At 43.5% G+C, this 23726-nt stretch overlaps 1 protein-coding gene across 1 annotated transcript; it reads left to right on the forward strand.

Annotated features, from left to right (window-relative positions):
• Positions 1-430: 430 nt before the first annotated feature.
• On the forward strand, positions 431-23649 carry kat8 (K(lysine) acetyltransferase 8). The gene is made up of 11 exons (XM_067232690.1): positions 431-767; positions 898-972; positions 1285-1463; positions 11316-11369; positions 11506-11670; positions 20588-20677; positions 20898-21038; positions 21251-21344; positions 21679-21829; positions 22885-23039; positions 23403-23649. The coding sequence occupies exons 1-11, from the start codon at positions 431-433 to the stop codon at positions 23465-23467; spliced, it is 1506 nt and encodes a 501-aa protein (XP_067088791.1). The 3' UTR covers positions 23468-23649.
• The last annotated feature ends 77 nt before the right edge of the window (positions 23650-23726 follow it).

The raw sequence follows: 23726 nt of genomic DNA on the forward strand, positions 1-23726 counted from the left end.
TGCGTTCACACTGCAGCGTTTTTTAACGCTCTGCATCGCTTGCCTTCCCACAGTACACCACTCTCGGGGGCGTGTTAGACAAGTTAATACAGAGTTGTAGTTCTCTAAGGTCACTGTTGTAGTCATGGCCAAGCGTGCATATTTGGGTTCATGTACTCACAATATCGATTAAAATACCACTTTTACACAACATTTATGTAAGTGCAAGACGGCCAACGCTAGCGTTTTCACGCTCCTCATTTACATAAAGTTGAGAAAATCCAACTTGCAACGCTCCGCTCAGCTCGCCTTCCCACAATGCCCTACGCGAGCGTCAACGCCTGGTTTCATTGAAAACGAATTGGAAGCCGACGCCGCCGAAATAGAACGCCCCCGGCCGACACTGCGCAATCTCAGAGCACGTCACGCTTCTGTTTTTAAAGTAAAAAACATGTCTAGTGGGGCTGAGAAGGCAAATGACCGCCATAATATTCGGGACAATAACTACCACAATAATTGTCCTGACCACCGAATGGACGTCGATATTGATACTGGACATACGGTAACAAACAGAGGAGACTTGGATACTAGTACTCAAGCTCCCTGTTCTTCAAATGGCAGTGGCGGAGAGGAGGATGAGTCGGAGGCCATTGACCGGGAGAGAGAAGCCGGGGACTCTAGTAATCAGCACGCCGCTGATGGAACTGTGCTAGGCTGCGGCAGAGAGCAAGAGGTGTCGGTCGAAATCGGAGAGACCTATTTGTGTCAAAGAGCAGATAAGACATGGCGTGAGTAGCAGTTTAACAAACAGTCCGACACAACGATGGATAATTCCCTATTTGAGCTCAATTATTACAGTTTGTATACAGTAGTACAACAGTAATACAGTGATACAATTCTGTCGTTTTTTACACACAGATTCCGCTGAAGTTATTCAGTCCAGGCTGAACGAACAAGAGGGCAGGGAGGAATTCTATGTGCATTATGTGGGATGTAAGTAGCTACTTTTTCGGACACATTCTCCACAAGCATCTTTGCTGCGCACATCAGTAAAAACAAATTGTACAGTGTGATGTGGTTATACATAATAGTGTGTAGAGAGATGGTACATTTAAGTTCTCTTGGCAGTTTCATTAACTAGGCTATTATTTCCCATTTTCTCTTTCTAATGTTTTCCCCTTCTGTCTTCAATTTCCTAATTTTTTCTCTCTGTTGACTTCTATTCAACTATTCCTATTCTGGTATCCACATTGTCCATCTGCCAAACTCCTGCTTCTCCGATTCAACTCTTCGGCTTCCGTGCAGTTAACAGGCGCTTGGACGAGTGGGTGGGCAAGGCCAGGCTTGCGCTGACCAAGACGGTAAAAGATGCAGTGAGGAAGAGCGTGGAGGGAGGTGGGGGGGGAGAGCTCGGAGAGCAACCCGAAAGGAAGATTACCCGCAACCAGAAACGCAAGCATGACGAGATCAACCACGTTCAGAAGGTGAGACTTATTTTTTTAACAAGGACAACCAGAACCCTACATTTGTGGGTTCCTATTTACTTTGGGAGACTTGGAACATGGTGGTTTTAGCTCTGGTGTGGTATCCAGAGAATCCAAATTGGTGTAGGTGCTTTGGATGGGGTTATTATTGCAAGTATGTGGTACAACCTCACAACTCTTTGTACATAACTCCAAACTCATTACACTTGTGACACAGCCAGTCTTGGAATGTAAATTTCTCTCACCAACCATTGATTCAAAATGTAAGTTACTCATAAAATGTCATGAGAACATATGGCTTAATCACAATATCTTTTCAGTTTAGTAGTTTTAACTACCAATAAATCCAATAACAAACTATGCAAGATACAAGTTTCAAATCTCCCTTTGAAGTGCTAAAAGTAATATGCTACAATACTGTAGAAGACAGATTATAGTTTTCAAATTAGGCAATACACTTACATAACCCAACATCTACAGAATCTATCCTTTCCTTACTGTAACGTCTATCCTTTGTAATCGAGTTGTGATCAATGAAGACATCCTCTACAAGCATTTGAGCAAATGTGTTTTTATTTTTCAGATATAATTGTAACATGGGTATACTCTCAATAATCAAATGTACAGTTACTGTAAATACAGTTAAACAAATGACTAACTACTTCTGTAAATGAAAACAAATTATAACATTTAGCACATATAGGATCAAGCCTGTCTTGAGCATTTGGCCATAGATTCTCTTCCACATCACAATATATGTCGTCATTGTTCATGCATCTTGGGAAAAACCTTTTGGCATTGCGAATCCATGCTTGACATCAAGCTGTATTTGTATTGTATTTGTCCGCATGTTTAGTGCCGATTCAAATGGTAATCCTTCAACACAGCGACCTGTTCTCCACAAACTAAGCACACAGCTTTCCCTTTGACTTCAGTAAACAGATACTTAGCATCAACAGCATTCTGCATCAACCTTTAGTTTGATGCAACCTTTAGTTTGAAAATGTCCGTGAGCGGACATTTTCGAGGGCTAACCAACAGCTAACTCAGTGTCTCCTGTCGGTGAGGCTGCGTAAGCGCACATACATAAATCGGCTGATCACTGTAGTCTTTCAGGACTACAGATTTCGTACCGCTCAACACATTTATTTATTTTTGATTTACCTCACCCGGGCCGGACTGGGACTGGGACCGTAAAATGCCCAGGTCTGCTCTAAAAAATATATTTTCATTAGTTATTTTTACAGTGTAGTTCCAATATACATGAAGTAGGCGACACATCAAATAATAACAGTAATAAAATATATAGTGCTGTACCTGAATATACTAATCTCTCAATTGTTTTACCCGGTTATTGTTTCTCTCACTGAAGACGTATTAGATTGTGCTCAATTGCTGAGTCAATGAAGTAAATGGCTAAGTACAAGTTCAAGACAAATCTATGTATTTATTACACATATGTAAGGTGCAGGTGTCTGATACACTCAAGTTGAGTATCACAGAAGACAATGAATACAGGAAATCAAGGGAGTTAAAGTGTCACAATATGAGAGGATATGTGAAGATTAGCACAGTCTTTGCAAGCACAGAAAAAGGACACTGCATGCTTGATAGCTTTTGTTTAGGTCTTTAGATATAGGGCTCCTAGAAATGGCCTTGACGCTCCTCCTATTCTCCTCGTTCAAAGTTGCATGGCATTATACACTTTGGTAATATTGTGACCTCTGACCTACCCTAGTGTCACAGGCATTTCCTAGTCGCACTTTACAAAGAACTAACTTATGGCTATGCAGGAATATGCAAACAGCATAATGAAAGTTTATCAATGATACAAGAAACATAATTAATAGATCAGCATAGTTCTCTCCTAGACATAACCAAGGGTTATGTTCTCATGAGCTTAATATAGCAGGGTATATCAAACATGTTTATTAAATTCAGAGCATTTCAAACATTATAAAAGTACTAAATTAATCATTACCTTTAATTATTCGCAACTGATCAGTGGTTAAGGACATACCTCTTCACCACCTCTCTGATGGATCCCTCATCCAGGAGCTCCTCCTATTCCTTGCTGTCAATCCTGCTCCATGTTGAAAGACATAGCCAGTGTTTACACCTCCCCTTTATATATATATATGGTGACCAATTGTGATCCCCGATGTTCAATCCATCAGCAGTAACGAGTATTCAACCAGAAACCAGTGTCACGAACCTAGCTCGGGGGGTTGAGACAGACAAAGGGGAACACATGCACGAGGACTAATACTGTGGTAATTTATTAAAGAATATCAATCTAACAATCTAAAAGTAAGGTATGTAAGTCAGTAAATCAGTGGTGTATGTGTGGGTGAGTGTCCCATAATAGTGAGCAGTGTTGGAAGGTGTATTAACAAAAGATCAAAAGGTTGCTACAACTAAAACAAAAGTGTGCTGCGGACAAACGGAATGGTCTCCTCCCTCTCCCGGCGTCCTCTTAAAGGAGAAGAGCCCGCCGGGTCCAGGTGTAGCCACTTCACGGCTGAGGAGACCGTCACACGCCCCCCCCACAAGACGGGGACACAGGGTGTCACCGCAACACAACCCGGGTCCCATCCGCGTCTGCAGCCCACAGAGCCTGGAACAGAAAACAAAAAGAAAGGGGGGGGGCAGCAAAAGGAGACAGTGCACATACTCAAACACGCCTAAGGGACATGGGCCCGCGACAGAGCATCAGCCACCACATTGTCCCTCCCCTTGATGTGGCGCACGTCCAAATTAAACCCCTGCAAAAACATACACCACCTCATAATCCGTTGATTAGGACAAAGCATGGAGTGCAGAAAGGTAAAAGGGTTATGATCCGTATAGACAGTAACGGGAGTCACCCCAGAACCCACATAGACCTCAAAATGCTGGAGGGCCCAAACCAGTGCAAGAGCCTCCTTCTCGATCATAGAGTAGTTCAGCTGGTGGCTATTCAGTTTCCTTGAGAAGAAACTGACAGGCCTCTCCACACCACCCACAGCCTGAATGAGAACCGCCCCGGTTCCGACCTGGCTGGTATCAACCTGCAACAAAAAAGGCAGACCAACCCGAGGGGCAGCGAGAACTGGAGACGAGGTCAGAAGCATCTTGACATCGTCAAAGGCCCTCTGACAGTCAGGAGACCAAACAAACGGTGCCCTCGCCTTCAACAGGCCAGTCAACGGCGCAACCACGGTAGAAAAGTTCTAACAAAACCCCCGATAATAACCGACCATGCCCAAAAAGCGCATAAGTCCCTTCTTAATGGCCGGGGCCGGGAAGTCATCGATAGCCAAAACCTTGGCCCGCACAGGACAAACGTGGCCCTGACCGACAACCTTACCCAGGTATGTAACCGTCGCCTTGGCGAACTCAGACTTCGCCAGGTTAACGGTCAGACGAGTGTCAGCCAGCCAGTCAAACAAAGCGTGAATGCGGGACAGATGTTCTCCCCAGGTGTCCCCGCACAACCCTCCAGACCCGAAACAACCCAGTCCATCAATCGCTGAAAAGTGGCCGGAGCGTTCCGTAACCCAAAACTCATTACCGAGTAAGAATAGAGACCGGACGGAGTCACAAACGCGGCGATGTCACTGGCCCTCGGGGTCAACGGCACCTGTCAATAGCCCTTCAGTAGGTCAAACTTACTCACAAATTTAGCAGGGTCAACGCTGTCAATGCAATTGTCCATCCGCGGAAGCGGGAACGAATCCGGCCGAGTCACACGGTTAACCCTACGATAGTCTGTGCAAAACCGAAACGCACCGTCAGGCTTGTTCACCAACAGGCAGGGCGACGCCCAACTAGATGACGAAGGCCTAGCTATGCCATTCTCCAACATGTATGCTATCTCCGAATCCATATGGGCCGAAACCCGATTAAAACCGCTGCCGAATCGGCTCCGCATCACCAACTTCAATATTGTGCACGGCCCAGTGAGTACGGGAAGGGGTATCTGCAAACAGGGACGGATAGGCCCGAACTAACCCCACCAACGCGGCACAACGGTCAGGGGACAGATGATGTAACACGTCCGGCAAAGAGGCCAAAAACTCAGAATTCCTCAAACGACCCCGAAGCACAGAATCGTCCACACGAGGAACCCCCTCCTCATCACCCCCAACCACCACCGGAGAACCCTGGGCCAGACCCTACCAAAAGAACTGGCCGAACCTCCCCCACATCAGCATCTGGGGAAGAACCAAGCCAACGCGTATGGTAGGCCTGCAACAGATTAATATGACACAGCTGACGTTTCTTCATCCGGTCAGGAGTAGCAAGCTCGTAGTTCTGGCCCGAGCACTGCCGCACCACGGTATAAGCACCACTGCTTAGCCTGAAACGGCGAACCTGCGATAGGTAGCAACGCTGGGACCTGGTCACCCGACATAAACTGACGGGGCTCCGCTTGCCGATGAAACAGCCGCTTCATCTTTACCTGTGAGGCGGCCAGATTCTTCTTAGCCATCACACCGGCAACACACAGCCGCTGCCGAAAACCATGTACATAAGCCAACAAGCTCTGTGGCGGCTCTGAAGCCGTCCAGTCGTTTCGCAACACAGCCAAAGGCCCACGAACGGCATGTCCAAACACCAGGTCGTTGGGGCTGAACCCAGTACTTTCTTGTGAAACCTCACGAGCAGCCAACATCAACCAGGGCAACCCCTCCTCCCAGTCTCTGCCCAGCTCGGTGCAGTAAGCCCTCAGCAATGATTTAATTGTCTGATGAAACCGCTCCAACGCACCCTGGCTCTGAGCGTGATACGCGCTGGCTAGATGGTGCTTAATACGGAGCTGCTGCAAAAGCTGAGAAAAAAGGCCAGAGGTAAAGTTAGAGCCCTGATCGCTCTGGATAACCTTAGGTATCCCGAAAACAGACAAACTGGGTCAACGCCTTCAGCACAGACTTCGTGGTGATGGTACGAAGGGGATAAGCTGTAGGATAACGCGTGGTCTGACACATCACTGTAAACAAATAATTAAACCCAGACTTCAAACGAGGTAACGGCCCAACACAATCAATGATCAAATACTCAAAGGGCAGAGAGACTGCAGGTACAGGAAACAACGGAACAGGCTTGATTGACTGATTCGGCTTCCCAACCCTCTGACATGTATCGCAGGTCTTAATGAAAGCAGACACATCTCGCTTTAACCGAGGCCCAAAAAGATGTCTAAGGATACGATCGTAGGTCTTTCTCACCCCCAAATGACCTGCCACGTCCCCATGAGAAACCCCCAAAACCAACTCCCTAAACTTTTCGGGCACTACAGTCTGATATATAGCCTCACCCACAAAACAGTCACCAGACGGCACCCTTTTACGCATCAGCAACCTGTCACGCAGAAAATAACCCTGCCTAACGCTTCCCAGTTTGTCAAAAGGAACAACCAGACCAAACAACCCCGTAAGCGCCGGATCCACCCACTGCTCCTCGAGCAACTCAGCCCGGGGTAGGTCCACCAACAATGGAACCAAGACCGAGCTAGAAGCAAGCACCTCAGGGGAAACATCCTCACCCCGGCCAGGGGGAACGGTGCAGCTCATGGAGCGCATCACGGCACAGGCAGAGAAAACTGCAGGAAAACATTGTTCACAGTGATTGGGAGCCCCCGAAGGAGAAGGGTCAGGGCAAACCACCGGGGCCGGCGGAGCATCCCCCCAGACACGCGCACCCGCCAGGTCATTGCCCAATATCACAGACACTCCCTCCACGGGCAAGGAAGGCCGAACCCCAACCACCACCTCACCTCGCACCAAGTCCGACTGGAGAATCAAACTATGCAAAGGAACCTCAAAAGTGCTCAGCCCTATCCCCCGAACCAGTATACTCGTCCCGGTATCAGACACAGCGGAGAAAGGTAACACAGACTGCAACACGAATGTCTCAGACGCACCAGTGTCCCTCAATACCCTGACCGGAACCTACACCTTACTTACCCACAAGGGAGACGCATCCATCCGTGATAAACGGCAAATAATCCTCCCCAACTGAGGGGCAGGTACCACCCCAACCACCAGGGTTTTTGCCACCCTTAGAATAAACAGGGGCCGGTGCAGCCAATGCCGTAGGTCTAAAGCTAGCGGATCCTCTACCCCTAGCCCTCAGAACAGGGCACTCATTCTTCCAATGGCCCAATCCCTGACAATAATGACAGTCCCCCGAGCCACCCCCACCCGGCCGAAACCCACAGTCCATAGGAGTGTTGCCACCGCCCCGAGCTGACTCGAAAACCCCACCACGACCCACATCACCACGTACACGGGGCTCCGAAAAATTCCGACGATGGATCAAAACGTAATCGTCAGCCAGCACAGCAGCCTCAGCCTCTTACCTTGTGCTCACTGACGTAGGTCGCTATCCGGACTGGAACCGATTCTCGAAATTGCTCCAGCACAAGCAGAATACAAAGAGGCTCAAAGGTATCCACCCCTGAAGCTCCACACCATCGGGAAAAATGAGCTGTCAACTCACGGGCAAACTCCACATGCGTCTGCCCCTCAGTCATCTTCCACGTCCGGAAGCGCTGTCTATAGGCCTCAGGAACCAACTCATATGCCCTAAGCACAGCAGACTTTACCACCCGGTAGTCCCCACTCTGTGCACTGCTCAGGGCTGAATACGCCTCCTGGGCTTTCCCGGTAAGCACGCACTGCAGCATGAGCGTGCGTTCCGAGTCAGGCCAGTCCCTAGCCTCGGCCACACGCTCAAACAATGCGAAAAAAGTCTCTGGATCCCTTTCACTAAACTTGGGGAGCAGCCGTAAATTACCTACGATGTCAAACCCGTCACGGCCCATAGACGACTGACCCATAGCAACCTCCGAGGCACCATCACCTCCCCAACCCCTGCCCGAGAGCCTACGTTCCCTGGCCAGCTCGAGCTGTAGCTGTAGCTGTAACAGCTCCTTTTGCTGGTCAAACGTCAACGGCGCCCCGGACACAGCCGACGTACTCGCAGTCACAGGTGCAGCCCAGCCCCACGAAGCAGACGGAGGCAGTATCCCAGCGTCCCCCAAGCTTGCTGCCAAGATCGACAGCACCGAATCTTTCAGCCGCTTGTCACTGACCTCGATGTGATAATGGTCAGCGAGCCTCAACAGCTGGTCCTTCGTCAACCCTGCCAACAGCTCTTCCGACGGAGCCCCAATAAAGTCCTCCACAGCTGTCATAGCTACAGCTAAAGTCAAGATCGGTGTTCTACCAGAAGTGTCGGCCCAACAAGAGGGTCCCCAACAGCTAGCTCAACCCTAGTCTTCAGGGGCGTTGTGGCGGGTAATTACGCACTGTAGCCCGCTGGAGTGGAAGCAAGGCAACCAGCACGCTGACGACCCCCCCCCCCCCAAACCATGGAAGTGCCCCCGAGACAACTGCTCCAACCACAGTTACCCCCAAAAATAAAAAACAAAATTAACAAACCCGGCACGCCCCGAGAGTACCACGCCGCTACGCCTACCAGGGGAAAAAACGCACCAACTCTCCCTGCCGAACACCAACTCATCTCAACGGAGCGACGTCCAACAACAGCAGCACAAAACTCCCCAGCACAAACACAACAAACAAAACAAACCAACCAAAAAAAAAAACACTGCCAAAATCCGAATCTCAAAGCATATGCCCCCCTAAAGCAAAACCAACAAACCCGAAACCGGAGTCAACGAAGGTGTTTAAGACGAGCCCCCATGACACGAACCCGGCTCGGGGGTTGAGACAGACAAAGGGGAACACATGCGCGAGGACTAATACTGTGGTAATTTATTAAAGAATATCAATCTAACTTAACAAAAGTAAGGTACGTAAGTCAGTAAATCAGTGGCGTATGTGTGGGTGAGTGTCCCATAATAGTGAGCAGTGTTGGAAGGTGTATTAACAAAAGATCAAAAGGTTGCCACAAGTAAAACAAAAGTGTGCTGCGGACAAACGGAATGGTCTCCTCCCTCTCCCGGCGTCCTCTTAAAGGAGAAGAGCCTGCCGGGTCCAGGTGTAGCCACTTAAAGATCCTGTAAAGTGGACCTGGAAACAAGTTTTAAGTTCGCCACACCACAGAATAATGTGTTATTAACTACCCATCCAAATTCGAATGAAATAATAACACTGACAAGTATGTTAAATTAGGCTTTGAAATCGTGAAAAAATCAGCAGTCTTCTCTACTTGAGACTGGGGGGGCCTGTCGCCTGAAGGAGCTGAAGCTCCGCCCCTTGCTGCCTAGTGCCTACCTCCAACCCAGATAATGGACGCTATGTCAAGCCGAACTAAACCATATAGAATTAGAATGTATTTGTTCAATGAGTGAAACATACAGATGCATATAAATGAAATGTTCCCCTGAGCTGTAACAGTAAAAATGGACACCAGAGACAGCAGACAGTGAGCTCTCCAACTAGGCTACTTCTCACACATTAGCTACCATTTCACCAAAATACCATCATTCTACACCGAGTAGCCTAATATCAATTTAGCGGTTTGCACTAACTCATAGCAGAGATACCTCTGGAAATGTTATCTAGTATAATTATAACAAGCACACAGAACTGAGTGATGAACTGCTGGCGGCGGTGGATGGTCCAGGTGAGACCGGAGGATGAACGGCCGGAGGGGCGATGCTCGGTACGGCTCCGCGCTGCAAGAGAAGCCATGTGTTGGTGAACCCCGTCTGTCTCTGGTCCATGTTAAAATTGTCCGCCGTGAAATGGTCAATGCAGAGGCGGCTGTTGGAGTTTATCTGAAGCTTTCCATGAGCGTGGCTCTTCACAAAATCTATCCACCTTTTATCTATCTTTTTCTTTTAATTATCAATAGTGAACTTAAATGGCGTTGCAGCGCAGCTGGAGTTCTTGCATCCAGGGAAGATGCAGTTGCGGGTGGTGGTAGACATCCTGAAGCTAGCTAGCTAGCTGATGTAGGCTACAATAACAGTACAGCAGGAGGAGCCATTCAGTGATCTGATGTAGATAGGGCGAAATGACGTAGATGAGCATTTTTTGGCTCCGCCCATTAAAACCTGATCTGAAAACGGAAGAGAAACTGTTCTTCGGTTTAACTCCACATTTCAGTGTGACAAAGTTTTAGCGCTTTGCACATGCTTTCAGGAACTCATTTCACACGTATATAATGTACTTAGAAGCAAAACATGGAATTTACTTTACAGGATTTTTAACGGCTGAAGAGGCCGTCACACCAGTTTCCTGCAGAAAATGTGTTAGTTAGGGATGGGGGTGGGGGGGTGTCACGTTGGTTACGGTTTGGAATGGAAGGGAGAAAACACATTTTACATTATTAGGATGACAAACCTATTTAAAATCTATAGGTTTACCAAATGGTTCAGTGATTAACCATTAAGAGCAGTTGGATTAAGGGTTGATAATGTATTTTAGCAAATCTGAAGAGAAGTATATCAAAAATCTTGTATGCATTGTATTATGAAAGATAATTACTTAAGATATTTCTTTGATATACTGATTAGGTGTTGGGAAACGTTAGTGTAATTTTGGGTGTTGTACTTAGTCAATTAAACATGTAAAAAAAACAGCCTTATTGATGATCTGTTTTGAGTTTTGTACTAAGAGTTATGAGGTTTAACACATACTTGCAATAATTGTACCATATCGATAAAAAACTGTAACCGTAACCATCTTCAGAGACCATACTGATTTTAAAATGTTGTCAGACGGAGACTTTTTGGTGACAATATTGTTGGACAATTGTATGCTAACTATGTACGACTTTGCTTCATTCAGACTTGTATCAGAAGCACTGTACATTCGTACATTTCCGGTTGGGCATAATGTAGATTTAGGATGCTACTGTTCAGTGTTTCCTGAAAGAGATCCTATTTTTTCATAGACATATGCCGAAATGGACCCTACAACAGCCGCCCTTGAAAAGGAGCATGAAGCGGTAAGTGTGTGTGGGGGGGGGGGGCGTTCATTATTGCAAGCTCTGGCTTTGTACATGGAACCTCTACTAAGTTGCCATTAGGTTTCACCAGTGTTCATGTTAGCCAGGTATAATTAAAATAATCTTCCCTCCGCAGATCACTAAAGTAAAGTATGTGGACAAGATCCAAATTGGGAACTTTGAGATTGACGCCTGGTACTTCTCGCCATTTCCTGAGGACTACGGCAAGCAGCCCAAGCTGTGGATCTGCGAGTACTGCCTGAAGTACATGAAGTATGAGAAGAGCTTCAGATACCACCTGGTCAGTGACTCCCTGAGCCTTATTGTTGGCTTGCAGCTCCCTCAGCCACTGATACCCCGTTTCACCAACATGGAACAGGTTCCGTTCTGGTTCTCACGCCCTATTATAAATAGAGTTGGGTACCGAAACCCGGTTCCTACGCAACCGGTAGGAATCGGACCGGATTAGAACGAAAATTTTGGTTCCTCAATTCGGTTCCACTTAATGTGTCGACTAGGGCTGCAACAAACGATTATTTTGATAATTGACTAATCTAACGATTATTAGATCAATTAGTCGACTAATCATCTATTTTTTCATTGATTGATCGGAAGGCTTTGAACGATTATTCAGCTTTTGCAATTTGTTAAAACATTGAGTTATACTTATTCTAACTAATAAATAAAACCAGGAAATCACTTCAGCTTTTGAAAAGTATTTGTATTGCACTTTGAGCCAACTGAACAGGCTATTACATCTCTTTTTGTCCAATTGTGTCCAACCTAAATCACAAATGCTGTGTAAGCGTTGTTTCAATCATGTTGCTTTAAAGTGAAAAAAAAAAAAAATCTAAGTCAGTTGTATTACAGACAAAAAAAGGTAGGATGTAAACAAATCTCTTTTAAGACCACAGGGTTCTGAAGTTCAATGAAAAACAGTGAGTAACAGTATCATTTCTGGACTGGTTTTTGTTCAAATAAGCAAATTAAAATGAAAGAAGGTCAGCATATCAACATGCTCATGTGACAAGCTTGCTCTTTTTTGTGAGAAAATGTTTCCTGCAGCAGACAAGATCCGTTCTTCTGGAGTGGATGTGGCAGGAATGCAAAGAAAAGATCTTGCAAGCTTTGATAGGTTAGGGAAACGCCCCTCATTTTCCTTCCACCAACCTAGGGGATCTTCTTTTTTGGGAATTTGTGGTTCTGAGAAGTACATCTGTACTTCTTTTCTCACCACCTCAACCTTTTTTGTCATCGTGGGAGTTCTCCTCTTCACTGAGGCTGTCTGAGTCAGACTGGAGGAGGTTTTCTAGCATTGACTGTTGTTGCTCTCTCCTTGGAACAGAGAAACTCTGACCTACTTCTGTAGGTTTCCAGGACTCTTTTGCTGCTTTGATAGCAAGGACTTCGACAGTGCTTTGAGCCTTTATCCTCTGTTCAGCAGGCATAAACTTCAGCTTTCTAAATCTTGGGTCTAGAGCTGCTGACAGAAGAACTGTGTTGTCTTTGTCCTTGCAGAAAGTGCTGATATTCCCCCACCTCTCTGTTAGATCTTTTGAAGCTTTGGCTAAAAAAGCTTGTTCAGGTGTTGTCAGCTGTTCCATCGGGTGCTGACATCTTGGATCAGCTCATGATCTGGTGTGTTCATCTGCTGCTGCTTTTCCTTCAGCTTTGTATGCGCCAGTTCACTTCCCTTACAATGTTCAACCAAGGTCCTTGCAGCACCCATAGCTTTGCAGATGCTGGTCTCTTTAAGGGAACTGTTCACAATAAGCTGAAGTGTGTGTCCAGCACAGCAGACAGAGACCCAGTTATGTTTGTCTGCCAGCAATTTCATTGCAGCCACAACATTGGATCCATTATCATGGACGACTGCTTTAATTTTGTTTACTGAAATGCTGAATTTTGCAAAAACCTCTTCCAGCCATGTTGCTATGTTTGCACCAGTATGTCGTTCTTCAAGAGGCATTGTTGCAAGTGTGAGATTCTTCATTTTCCAGTCTTCAGTGATAAAGTGGCATGTGACACCAAGGTATGCCTCGGTAGCAAGGCTGGTCCAAATGTCAGCTGTCAATGTAATGAAGCTTCTTGCATCCTGAATGGTTTCTTTAACCTTTAAAATAAATCAGATTTTTTTGTTGTCAAATGTTATATTAATATTCTCAATCTTAGTGGTTCAATTGCTGTTTAGTCATCTTTACTAAGTGTTTAGTTTAAAATCTACCTAAAACACATGAATTTACATTAGGTGTATGTATACCTTCTGACAGACTTTTTCATATTTTGTTTTTTTATCAACTGGTGTCGCTAACTAGCCATCTTGCTTAGTTCCAGCTTGAGCACACTCACCTCTCGCCGTTTCCATCCCTTCTCGTGCCGGGATGCTTTAGTTTTAAATGTTCATGCATGCACGTTGTGCTCCGTTAGAAAACAAGTTCCGCTTTGCACACATTACATATTATTTAACATTTTAGTTCGATCTTTGGTGAAACTTTCCCACACAAGGCCCGTTTTTCTGGCCCGTTTGAACCCTGACATTTTTACAACTGTTTTCTTCTATTCGGGGGTACAAACCAAGCCCCCACCCCTCGCCCCTCGGCAACGGCCCCGGTGGATGTAGGTGGTATTGCATTTCTTGTTAGACTTCTGGCTCTTCCGGTCGTTTTTATTCTATTAACTCCAGTCAACATTTACAAAACTATCTCCCCCAATAATTTTTTTCGATTCTCGAACCTGGCTCATACTACTAGCTTTTTCATAGAATCATTTTTCCTGATTTTTGTTAAGTTTGAAACCAATCCAAAATGGGTAAACTAGCACCCCATTTATTTGCTTACGTCAATAAAAGTTGCCTGCAAATGTGCTCGCGGATACTAACGGCACGAGCACAAAAGTTCACATTGGCCGATAGCGGATTTACCTGGAGCTGAAAGAAATGGCTTTAGTTGCCTGCCTTTTTGTAGCAAGTTTAGCAAATGGTTGTCACACATGCATGAAACATTGTTAATATAGTTTATTCCCGTTATTTTAAAACAGATTTGATTTTTCGTAAAAACGTTCATGACATGATGGCAAATATTATATTATGTTAAGCGTGAGCATAGCTTTTTGACATGTCTATCTAGAGCAAAGACGAAGATTAATACTTTAACCTGTTTTTCGTCCGGGCCCGCCCGCTGGACCAAAAACACTGCCCCCTACTCCCCCCTGTTACTACGCACTAAATGTTAATAAATATATTTTTTAGACTACTACACATGTTATACATCATTGGAAAGCTACGATTCTTGTGCTTGTAGATATGTAAACCATTTCAAGATCGAGTCACAACAACACGTTTAGTCAACGTCTTTGTCCAGTCACCACTTTGGTGTTGTTTACAAAGCCAAACGTCTCTACTTACCCTCAAAGGTTCCGTGTCGTCCATGTATGCAAACAACACATCAAAACTTGATCTGCGTACATTCCCAAGGGTTCAAAGTATCTAACCATGTAAAGTAATTTGTCCAAATACAATGTTTTACATTCATGAATAGCCATTATCCTTTGTTTCATTATGCAAGTTAGCCGACGGAAGAAACAACTTGTTCACATAAAAGTGTTCTTTTCTCCGGTTAGCAACGGAGTATTTACGATATGAAGGCATCAAAATGTCTGTTGAACCCTCCCCTTTTGATTGACACCTTGTTTGACCCAATAGGAGCTTCCATGCCCCGTTGACAGCCCTCTAAAGCCAACTAGGTCTGTGCGTCCTGCCCCCCCCCCCCCCACACACTCGTTCTAAACTAATTTCTCGAACTGGCTTTGACTGGCTCTGAAATTAGCTCGTTAGCCTTGTAGCTGACAGCTAGCTGAAAATGCCAATACCTCATTTGTATGTGTCTGTGGAGCCGTCAAAATAAAAGTCGATTGCGCAATATGGTTGACAGAATCAGTGTTCTTTGTGCGCCAATCCTGGGAATCAGATAAAGCACTCCAATGTGTTCATGCTTCAGTTTTTGTGTTTCAGTAATACTAATTAGGGATTTAGCTATTATATATGATAGTTCTAAGTACCACCTTTCATTAGAGATAACAATTATGAAAAATAATACATTTTTATCCTAAGTATTTGACCTTGGTTACAAAGGGTCATTTTGGAGTCTCCAAAAGGCCCTTTTAGAAAACACCTGGATGTACTCTTATAAAAACATGTGTCAAATATGAATATATTGTGGTATTATGTTTGACTTTTGATTTGAATTGGATAAGGCTTCAACCTGTGGTCCAATTTAGTCTTCCAGCTAATACCTACCACATCTAGGCCTCTTCAGGCCTCTGTTTTCAAAACAAAATCTAGGCAGAAATAGAAACTTTCACTTTCCTTGTGTTCAAGCTTCTATTACTCAACACCAGTAGGACTGACAGGGGTCCTGACAACAGGGGAAATAACTTCAGAGTGTCAGCTTTCAAAAGAGATAATTTACATGCATGTACTCCAAATGGTTCAAGAACAGCTTTCAATTTACTTTGGGTATGCTGTTTAGGCGTTTTCAGGCAAATTTAACAGGATTATGAAAAGGTTAACTGATAACCACAATAGGAAATGATATATATTTAAAAAATATTAGTCTTGCCTTCAGAAGCTTTTGTTAAACACACTCATTATTATTTTTTGATAGTGTCATCAAGCCAGACTGCTTTTGTGGGACAATGAAGGTCCTCAGTGACGTTTCACCCCCACTTATATCTGATGGAAACGTCTTGTATATAGTTCTGTTAATATGCCCCTTTCAAAGGCACGTTCAATAAAGTAGAATATATTTTAGACACACTTCTCAATTTATTACATTATTACCAAGTCTTGTTAGATCACGTTATATCCATTAATAGGCGTTTGGTTTTGTAGGTTGAACATATATAACACAGGCCACATTTCTACACTGATGTTAAATTGAAGGCAGTGTGAATTTCGCGGCATTTCGTTTGAATATAAAGTTGACAGTAAGCTATGTTAAGTCTGCATAATGGAAGATTTCTGTTACAAAAATAACTATTAATCTTTCTTTGCCTGGCGAGAACAACGACGGAGCTAAGTGTTCATGTTAACAGTTTATTTACAGTTTTTCTCGATTGCAAACACACAAAAATGGTATGTGTAAGCCATCCCCACAAAACCATTTTGCCAAATCCCAGCATAAAGACCATGTACCCCAATCTTTAAACACAATTTACCCTTTTTGACACATTTCTCAGGTTCATTCACACTTCTTTGCAAAAGTCTAAACACACCTCTTACTTTAAGACACAATTATCACCATTATGTCATTCAGAAAACACTGCCATTTGATCAGTAAACCCAAAACAGTGCAATTCAAACACCCTTACCAACCAATTATCCATGTGTAAGCACTAACAAGCAAATATACTCAACAAGCAGTCAGGGGTTTGGAATGAATACAAAGGTAAGCTCATCTGTACTTTGAAATCATGGATGAAAATATCAGAAGAAAAGGAAGAATTGTCCAAATGAGAGGAGGTGGACAAGGGAGAGGAAGAGGCAGAGGAAGAGGAAGAAGAACAACAATCTCAAATTAGATCCATGCCACACTATGACAGAAATCCCTATGATGATTTGTTTATTTCCTTGTTTTCTTAGCCTTTGTTCCCCAAATTACAATTTACAGCAATACATTTGTGTTGTTGACTAACAGTACTACTATTTGTATACTGTGACTACTACAGTAACAAGAGCTCAAAATGCAATTGCTGTATAATAGAAAATAAACAGCCTGTAAGAAGGACATTTGCAGTAATTGTGAGTTTTATGATTTACATCATGTCAAACTCATGAGGTGGAACATATCTCAAATTCAGGGACACGTTATAGTCAATGGTTCTTGAAAACCTTTTTATAATAGTGTTTTCAATTCCTCCCAGCAGTGTCTAAAGGGTATTCAGAAGGTTGAATTTATTTGATGGCTTTGTGTGTATTTTGAATGCAAAGTTAGGTTTATACGACAGATAATATGGTTTTGACTACAGTGTTTGATTTTGGGTCAAAAGTCAAGGGTTTGGCCAAAACAGTGTAAGTATGAAGATGTGTGTTTAGAGTTTGGAGAAAACACAGTACACATTCAAGAAATGTGTCTTAGCAATTGAGAAAAACTGTAATCCGATACAATGCGTTGGAAATCATACTCATATCACAAAGAAAGCAACATATGTGATGAGTTCCATCTAGATTAGCCCTATAGCCTATTTCTAAAAGCCAAGTGAAAGGAATACTATACAATGACAGCATACATTTCCGTAAAGTTTGCATCATGTCTCTGATTCTTATCGGACTTGTACCCCATTCTGCCACTGCAATGCCTTAGCTCACACGCTCTCAACCATATAAATATATGCTCGCGACTGGTTGTCGCAAAGTATGACGTGTACAGCTAGTTGCAAGCGTGCACGAGGTCTCGGTGCTAGGGAAAAAAAGAGCCACTGTTTAAAGCTAGACCGGAAGAGTCGGAAGTGGAAAGATGGCGCGGTCCAGTTTCGTGCTCTCGCTTGCCTCACTGCGCCACTGAGCACTTTTCATAGAAATGAATGGGGACGCCATCTTGGAAGACAAACGTTGCTTCCTCTAGTAATATTAACTCTATGGTGCAAACTCGTCACCTTTTGCTGAAATTCGCAGTTTTTGATCCAAAATAGGTCATTTGTGTGATTCGTGTAGATCTGCAAGATCTCTTTGGGGGGGGGGGGTCCTCCAAGTAATCTGCGAACGCAAGCTGTGATGACAATTTTTTCAGCTTGTTCGTTTGGCCAACCAATGTCATCATGACATGCATGCTTTTTATTTAGAGTCTTCGGGTCTGTAATTTACGGAGCCCCAGACAAAAAAGAAAATAATTCGTGCTCACGAAATCAAAAGAGTTGGATATTCAACAAATATTCGGACTCCCAGTATTGTGTCATTTTAACCGGTGTTAGCACCGCTACGACAGTCCGCTTAGCCAATGCTTTTGGCTGCCTAAACAAAGCGTATGTTTAGGGACCATCAACAAATTACACGTTTCAAAAGTCAATAGCTTCTCAACAACATGAACTAGGAGCGTCAAAATAATGTTAAACTGTTGAAGATGTATGCATTCATGCTGCACAGCCTTTTATTTTGTTCATTTTCATCTCAAGTTATTAAAAATAAATTCTTTAAAATAAACCTTCAAACTTCAATAGCTTTTTGGTCATGTGACCTATAATCCTCATTCATTTCAGAGTGTTCACTGACTATGCATATATTATATATATATATATATATACATATATTAAAATATATATTCCCCGAGGAGCATGCCCCGGACCCCCCGAGGGGGTTCGGTCCTTGTCACCTTTTTCATCCCTGATGAGTTTGCACCCCCCTGATATTGGATAGCATACGGGAGGGCTGCATTAGTCGCGCTACAGCGCCGCACTGGTCAAATCACGTAATTGCAGGTACTTAAAATAGGTCCTATGATATAAAACGATTTGTCGACAACAGAAATATTTGGCGATTTTTTTTGTTGTTGTCGATAATGTTGACTAATCATTGCAGCCCTAATGTCGACTGAAATGTTCCCTTTGTCGCTCCGAAACAGACATAAAATATCACACTTTCTCTGTAGTCTACCGTTAGCTAGCTACCGTAAATGTAGGCTACTTTTAAAATGCCATATTTTCCCTCTGGGCTCACCAAAACGGGCGTAAAAGCATATTAACCATTCACTGCACGTGATCACTAGTAAACATATTACACTTGCTCTGCTAGTCTATCGTTATCTGGCTAGCTTTTAGTGCATTGAATTTATTGAAACATGCGGCAACACACAGGATATTTCTTAAATTAGAGGGATGCACCGTGTTCGACAGCTTGCGGACATCAGTCCCTGGTCCCGGGACAGCCTCCCAAATTTGTCTGCCCTTTCAAACTCATACCTGTGTGTACAGGCCTCTTCGACACCATCTGAGATAGTTTTCTCCTGTGCAGGACATGTCATAAGTCAGGAGAGGTGTCGTATCTTGCCAGAGAAGGCAAATATGGTCATTCTTCTGCAAAATAACTGAAAAATTGAAGCTGGTTTAGTTAGCATACCAACATTTATTTTGTTGTTACTTGTTAATAGTGTAACTGTTATTTATTGTTAAATGATTGTAGTTGTGTGTTAGGTGGCTTAGGTTTACTTATTATATATTTAAGTAGGCTACTTTAAAATGTTAATATATTGTTAAATTTAAATACTTTTCTATTTTTGTTTTTAAGTCTATGAAAGAGCCTTTTTTAATGTCGTTTTTTAGTTTTTCAAATATCAGAATCGTTTAGGAATCGGAATCGTTTTAAAAGTACCGGTTCGGCATCGGAATCGTAAAAATCCAAACGATACCCAACCCTAATTATAAACCTTTCTGAGCAGTTCGACCAAACATAAATTGGTTCGGAACCCAAAAACTTACTTCCCAGCTGTTACCAAAAAGTAGCAGGTTTTCCTTGCCCTGAAGTGTGAATCATGATGACATCAGTAAGTAGCACAAGAATGAGTAAGCTGTATGCTGAACTAGTCGAAGAATTGGCCAATGCAGGTTCACTCAACTCAAAAATAGATTAATAAACAAACTGAAAAAATGGCCACCGTTGATGACTCATCCTTGATAACAATGGTTCCGCTCAAAACTGGAAACTAGTTTGCTAAATAACATCACGGTTTTAACAATCCTTAACAGAACCAATTCTATAACGAGATAATTTGATGTTAAAGGGGTATATGCGGAATGGTACTAGCCTGAAAGGACCCCTCTGACTACCAGCTATGTTGGAGAGTCTGAATAGACACATTTTGGGTGAACTCAACAGTACACACATTTGGGAGGACTATAGAAGAAATATAGGGGAAACATACCACTGTTAGTTCTAGCACTTACTATTTCAACACATTGTCATTGCTACCTAATGAACCTGCGCCACAGCCTTTGGATGATACTGTTCAGTAATGTTCAGCAATGAGTTAAGAATAGCATTACCATGACCGTCACTTTTCCTATATAGACATATTTTATATAAATGTACAAATTACCTGCTGTACTACTTTGTTTGTGATTGTTTCTTTGTTGATCCACTGCTTCCTCCATGGCCTGAAATGACAAGATATTTTATCTAACAACCTCTCATTGCCTCTGGTCCCTCCTTTCATCTCAAATGTCCATGCTAGTCCCAGTGCCAGTGGAGGCAGCCTCCAGGAAAGGAGATCTATAGGAGGAGCAACATCTCTGTGTATGAGGTGGATGGACGCGACCACAAGGTGAGGGAAACCACTGTTGTTGTTAGAAAATAAAGGCCATAAACTTAACCCGTCCAACCCTGACCAGATTTTATAGTCTTTACCATCTTTTAATTTAAAAACCGGTTTTCTTAGTCTGTTGACACACATTTTGAAATGCACGTTTATGCAAATTCACTATTTTAATTTGGATGAGACAACATGTATTATTTGTCTCTTTCACGTGTTTCTCTCTTCATAGATATACTGTCAGAACCTCTGTCTCTTGGCCAAGCTCTTCCTGGACCACAAAACGCTGTACTTTGATGTAGAGCCATTTGTCTTCTACATCTTGACTGAAGTCAACAGGCAGGGGGCGCACATAGTGGGCTACTTCTCCAAGGTAGTTACAGGGCTTCCATGGGGCCTATAAATTCAAATGTGAATTTGAAAAGCAAAGCAAAATAAGGGCTCAATAGATGGAGGACGCCTTTTGAATTAAGTGCAATAAGCCCATCTCTCATTTTATACACCCAGCAAGAGCAATAATGTTGAGCAATAAATGCTAAATAAATTATGAAAGCTAATCAATTGGTTTGTCTGTTGGGTTGGCAGGAGAAGGAGTCCCCAGACGGAAATAATGTGGCTTGTATCCTCACCCTGCCCCCTTACCAGCGCAGAGGCTATGGAAAATTCCTCATAGCATTCAGTAAGTGGAACAACAAGAACACAGTCCCTCTCAACACAGACACATATTCCCTTATCTTTAAAATACATAATTCCCATTTTGTTTTCTAAGTGTTGTGTTTGACAGAGGCCAATCACTTGTAATTGTGCATCAGTTGGGTTAAATTATCACTCCAGCTCTCTCTTTCTCCCTGCTTCTCTCTCTCCTATCCAATTGCTTTCTACCTTCCAATTGGCAGCTTGGTTTCCTCCATCTCTCATGTTCTGCTTCTGTCTATCCATCTACCCAGTCACCCTACTTCTGTTTGTTTTTTAACCCCCGCTGTTTGTACACCTCTCTCTTTCCCTCCTTTTAGGTTACGAGCTCTCGAAACTGGAGAGCACGGTGGGTTCTCCTGAGAAGCCGTTGTCTGACCTGGGCAAGCTGAGCTACAGGAGCTACTGGTCTTGGGTCCTGCTGGAGATACTGAGAGACTTCAGGGGCACGCTGTCCATCAAAGACCTCAGGTACACACACACACGCATGTGCACATATCAGTAGGCACACACAATGTCAGTGTGCACAAGGGAACAGACCATCAGGTTTACAAACGCTCCCTTTTGTTTGCTTACCCTTAAGACACAATACATTCCCGCTTCATCGGGCTCAAATTGTGAACCAGTCATTCAAGGTGCATGAGTCATAATTTTCATGCATGGATTGGCCACCACAGTCCAGAGTTTGTAATATGCTGGAGAACACTTTGCGCAGTGGTCCGACTCTCCCATCATCAATACAAGATCTTGGGATAAAATGTATGCAGGTCTGGACAGAAATACATTTTGTGACATTGCAGAAGCTTATCAAAACGATGCCACAGCGAATGCGTGCCGTAATCAAAGCTAAAGGTGATCCAATGAAATATTAGTGTGTTACTTTTTTTTGGGCCAATCTAAAACACACAACCTTTTGCAGAGCAGTCCAGAACCTATGTTGCTCAAGCCTTTTGATTACAAGCCGCAGTCTTTGCGGTATCTCGAGCCACAGTCTTTGTGGTTTCCCAATATAAATAAAATTTAACAAAACTCCGCAATCTTTGCGGGAATCCAAAACACAATCAATAAAAACAATAATACAAGTCAAAACACAAGCCACAGTCTTTGCGGGAATCAAAAAAATCAATTAAAACAATGACGCAACTAATAAAAGTAATAAAACCCTTTTGAGATAAAATTTGTTAAATGCTTTGGTAAAAAGATTTAGTTTTTTTTTAGGTTTTAAGCTGTCTTTTGAAAATGTCTAGCGTGTTTGCTTCCCTAATATTTTTGGCGTAATTGACAAAGGTCGCATCACCAATCTTCTTATGACTGCTAGCTGCAGAGTTTTGAATGAGCTGTAGTCTTTCAGTGTTTTTTGGGGGGGAAGACCAGCGAAAAGTCAAAGGACAAACACAGCTTTACGCGACACACACCCTGACTCATACTTACCCAGATAGAATGTGGTCTCACCCAAACTGAGAGACATACACACTCGGAATACTGTCAAGCACAGCTGCTTAACCCTGACCTCCTCGCCCAAACAGCCAGATGACCAGCATCACCCAGAGTGACATCATCAGCACGCTGCAGTCCCTCAACATGGTGAAATACTGGAAGGGCCAGCATGTAATCTGTGTCACTCCAAAATTGGTCGAGGAGCACCTTAAGAGTGCACAGTACAAGAAACCGCCCATTACAGGTGGGTAGTCATACACATTTACAAACATACGTTTTTCTCTGAGATCACGAGGGATTGGTACAGCATTTGACTGTAGACCGAGAGTTCTGAAGTTTTAACCTACCCCAGTACACTACTTTGGGTAAAAGGTGTCTGCTAAATGAATGTTACATCATAATTTAAATTGAATTAATACATCATGTATCGCTTTTTTAGTCTTGTGACTTTTTTCTCTTGATCAACTTACCTTTCATCGCTGTATTTAGTTTTGCCTTAGCTAGCAAGTGTGTGAGTAATGATCTTACAAAGGGGATGTACTAACCTTCTGTGCTGCTGTGTGTGCCTCTGTATATAACACTTCATGTGTTTTGTTGTCCCCTACAGTGGACACCGTGTGTCTGAAGTGGGCCCCCCCGAAACACAAGCAGGCCAAGTTCTCTAAGAAGTGATAGAACCAGTCCCACCGTGTCCAACATCTAACAAAGCATGTAATTTGCCAATCTCAGCCATCTTGCCGTCTTTCTTTTGAATATCAAACTCTTTGTTGTAAAGAGGAACCAACATATGTACATAGCAGTGATGTCTCAGTCATTCATTTTGTTTTTTTAATAAACAAGAATAGTGATATTCAGTTCAGTTTTGCTTGTCTTTCTCGTGGGTTTGCAATTTGGCTTGGTGTGGGAAGCAGTGCTTTCTTCTATTTTGAAA

The sequence above is a fragment of the Osmerus mordax genome, chromosome 3, assembly GCF_038355195.1.
Source record: "Osmerus mordax isolate fOsmMor3 chromosome 3, fOsmMor3.pri, whole genome shotgun sequence".
Lineage (NCBI taxonomy): Eukaryota > Metazoa > Chordata > Actinopteri > Osmeriformes > Osmeridae > Osmerus > Osmerus mordax.

Excerpts from the sequence above, each read along its gene's own strand:
- kat8 (XM_067232690.1), top strand. The coding sequence starts at position 431 with ATGTCTAGTGGGGCTGAGAAGGCAAATGACCGCCATAATATTCGGGAC. Across the intron at positions 20,678-20,897 it reads TGGATGGACGCGACCACAAG|ATATACTGTCAGAACCTCTG; the intron begins GTGAGGGAAACC and ends CTCTCTTCATAG. Across the intron at positions 21,345-21,678 it reads AAAATTCCTCATAGCATTCA|GTTACGAGCTCTCGAAACTG; the intron begins GTAAGTGGAACA and ends CCCTCCTTTTAG.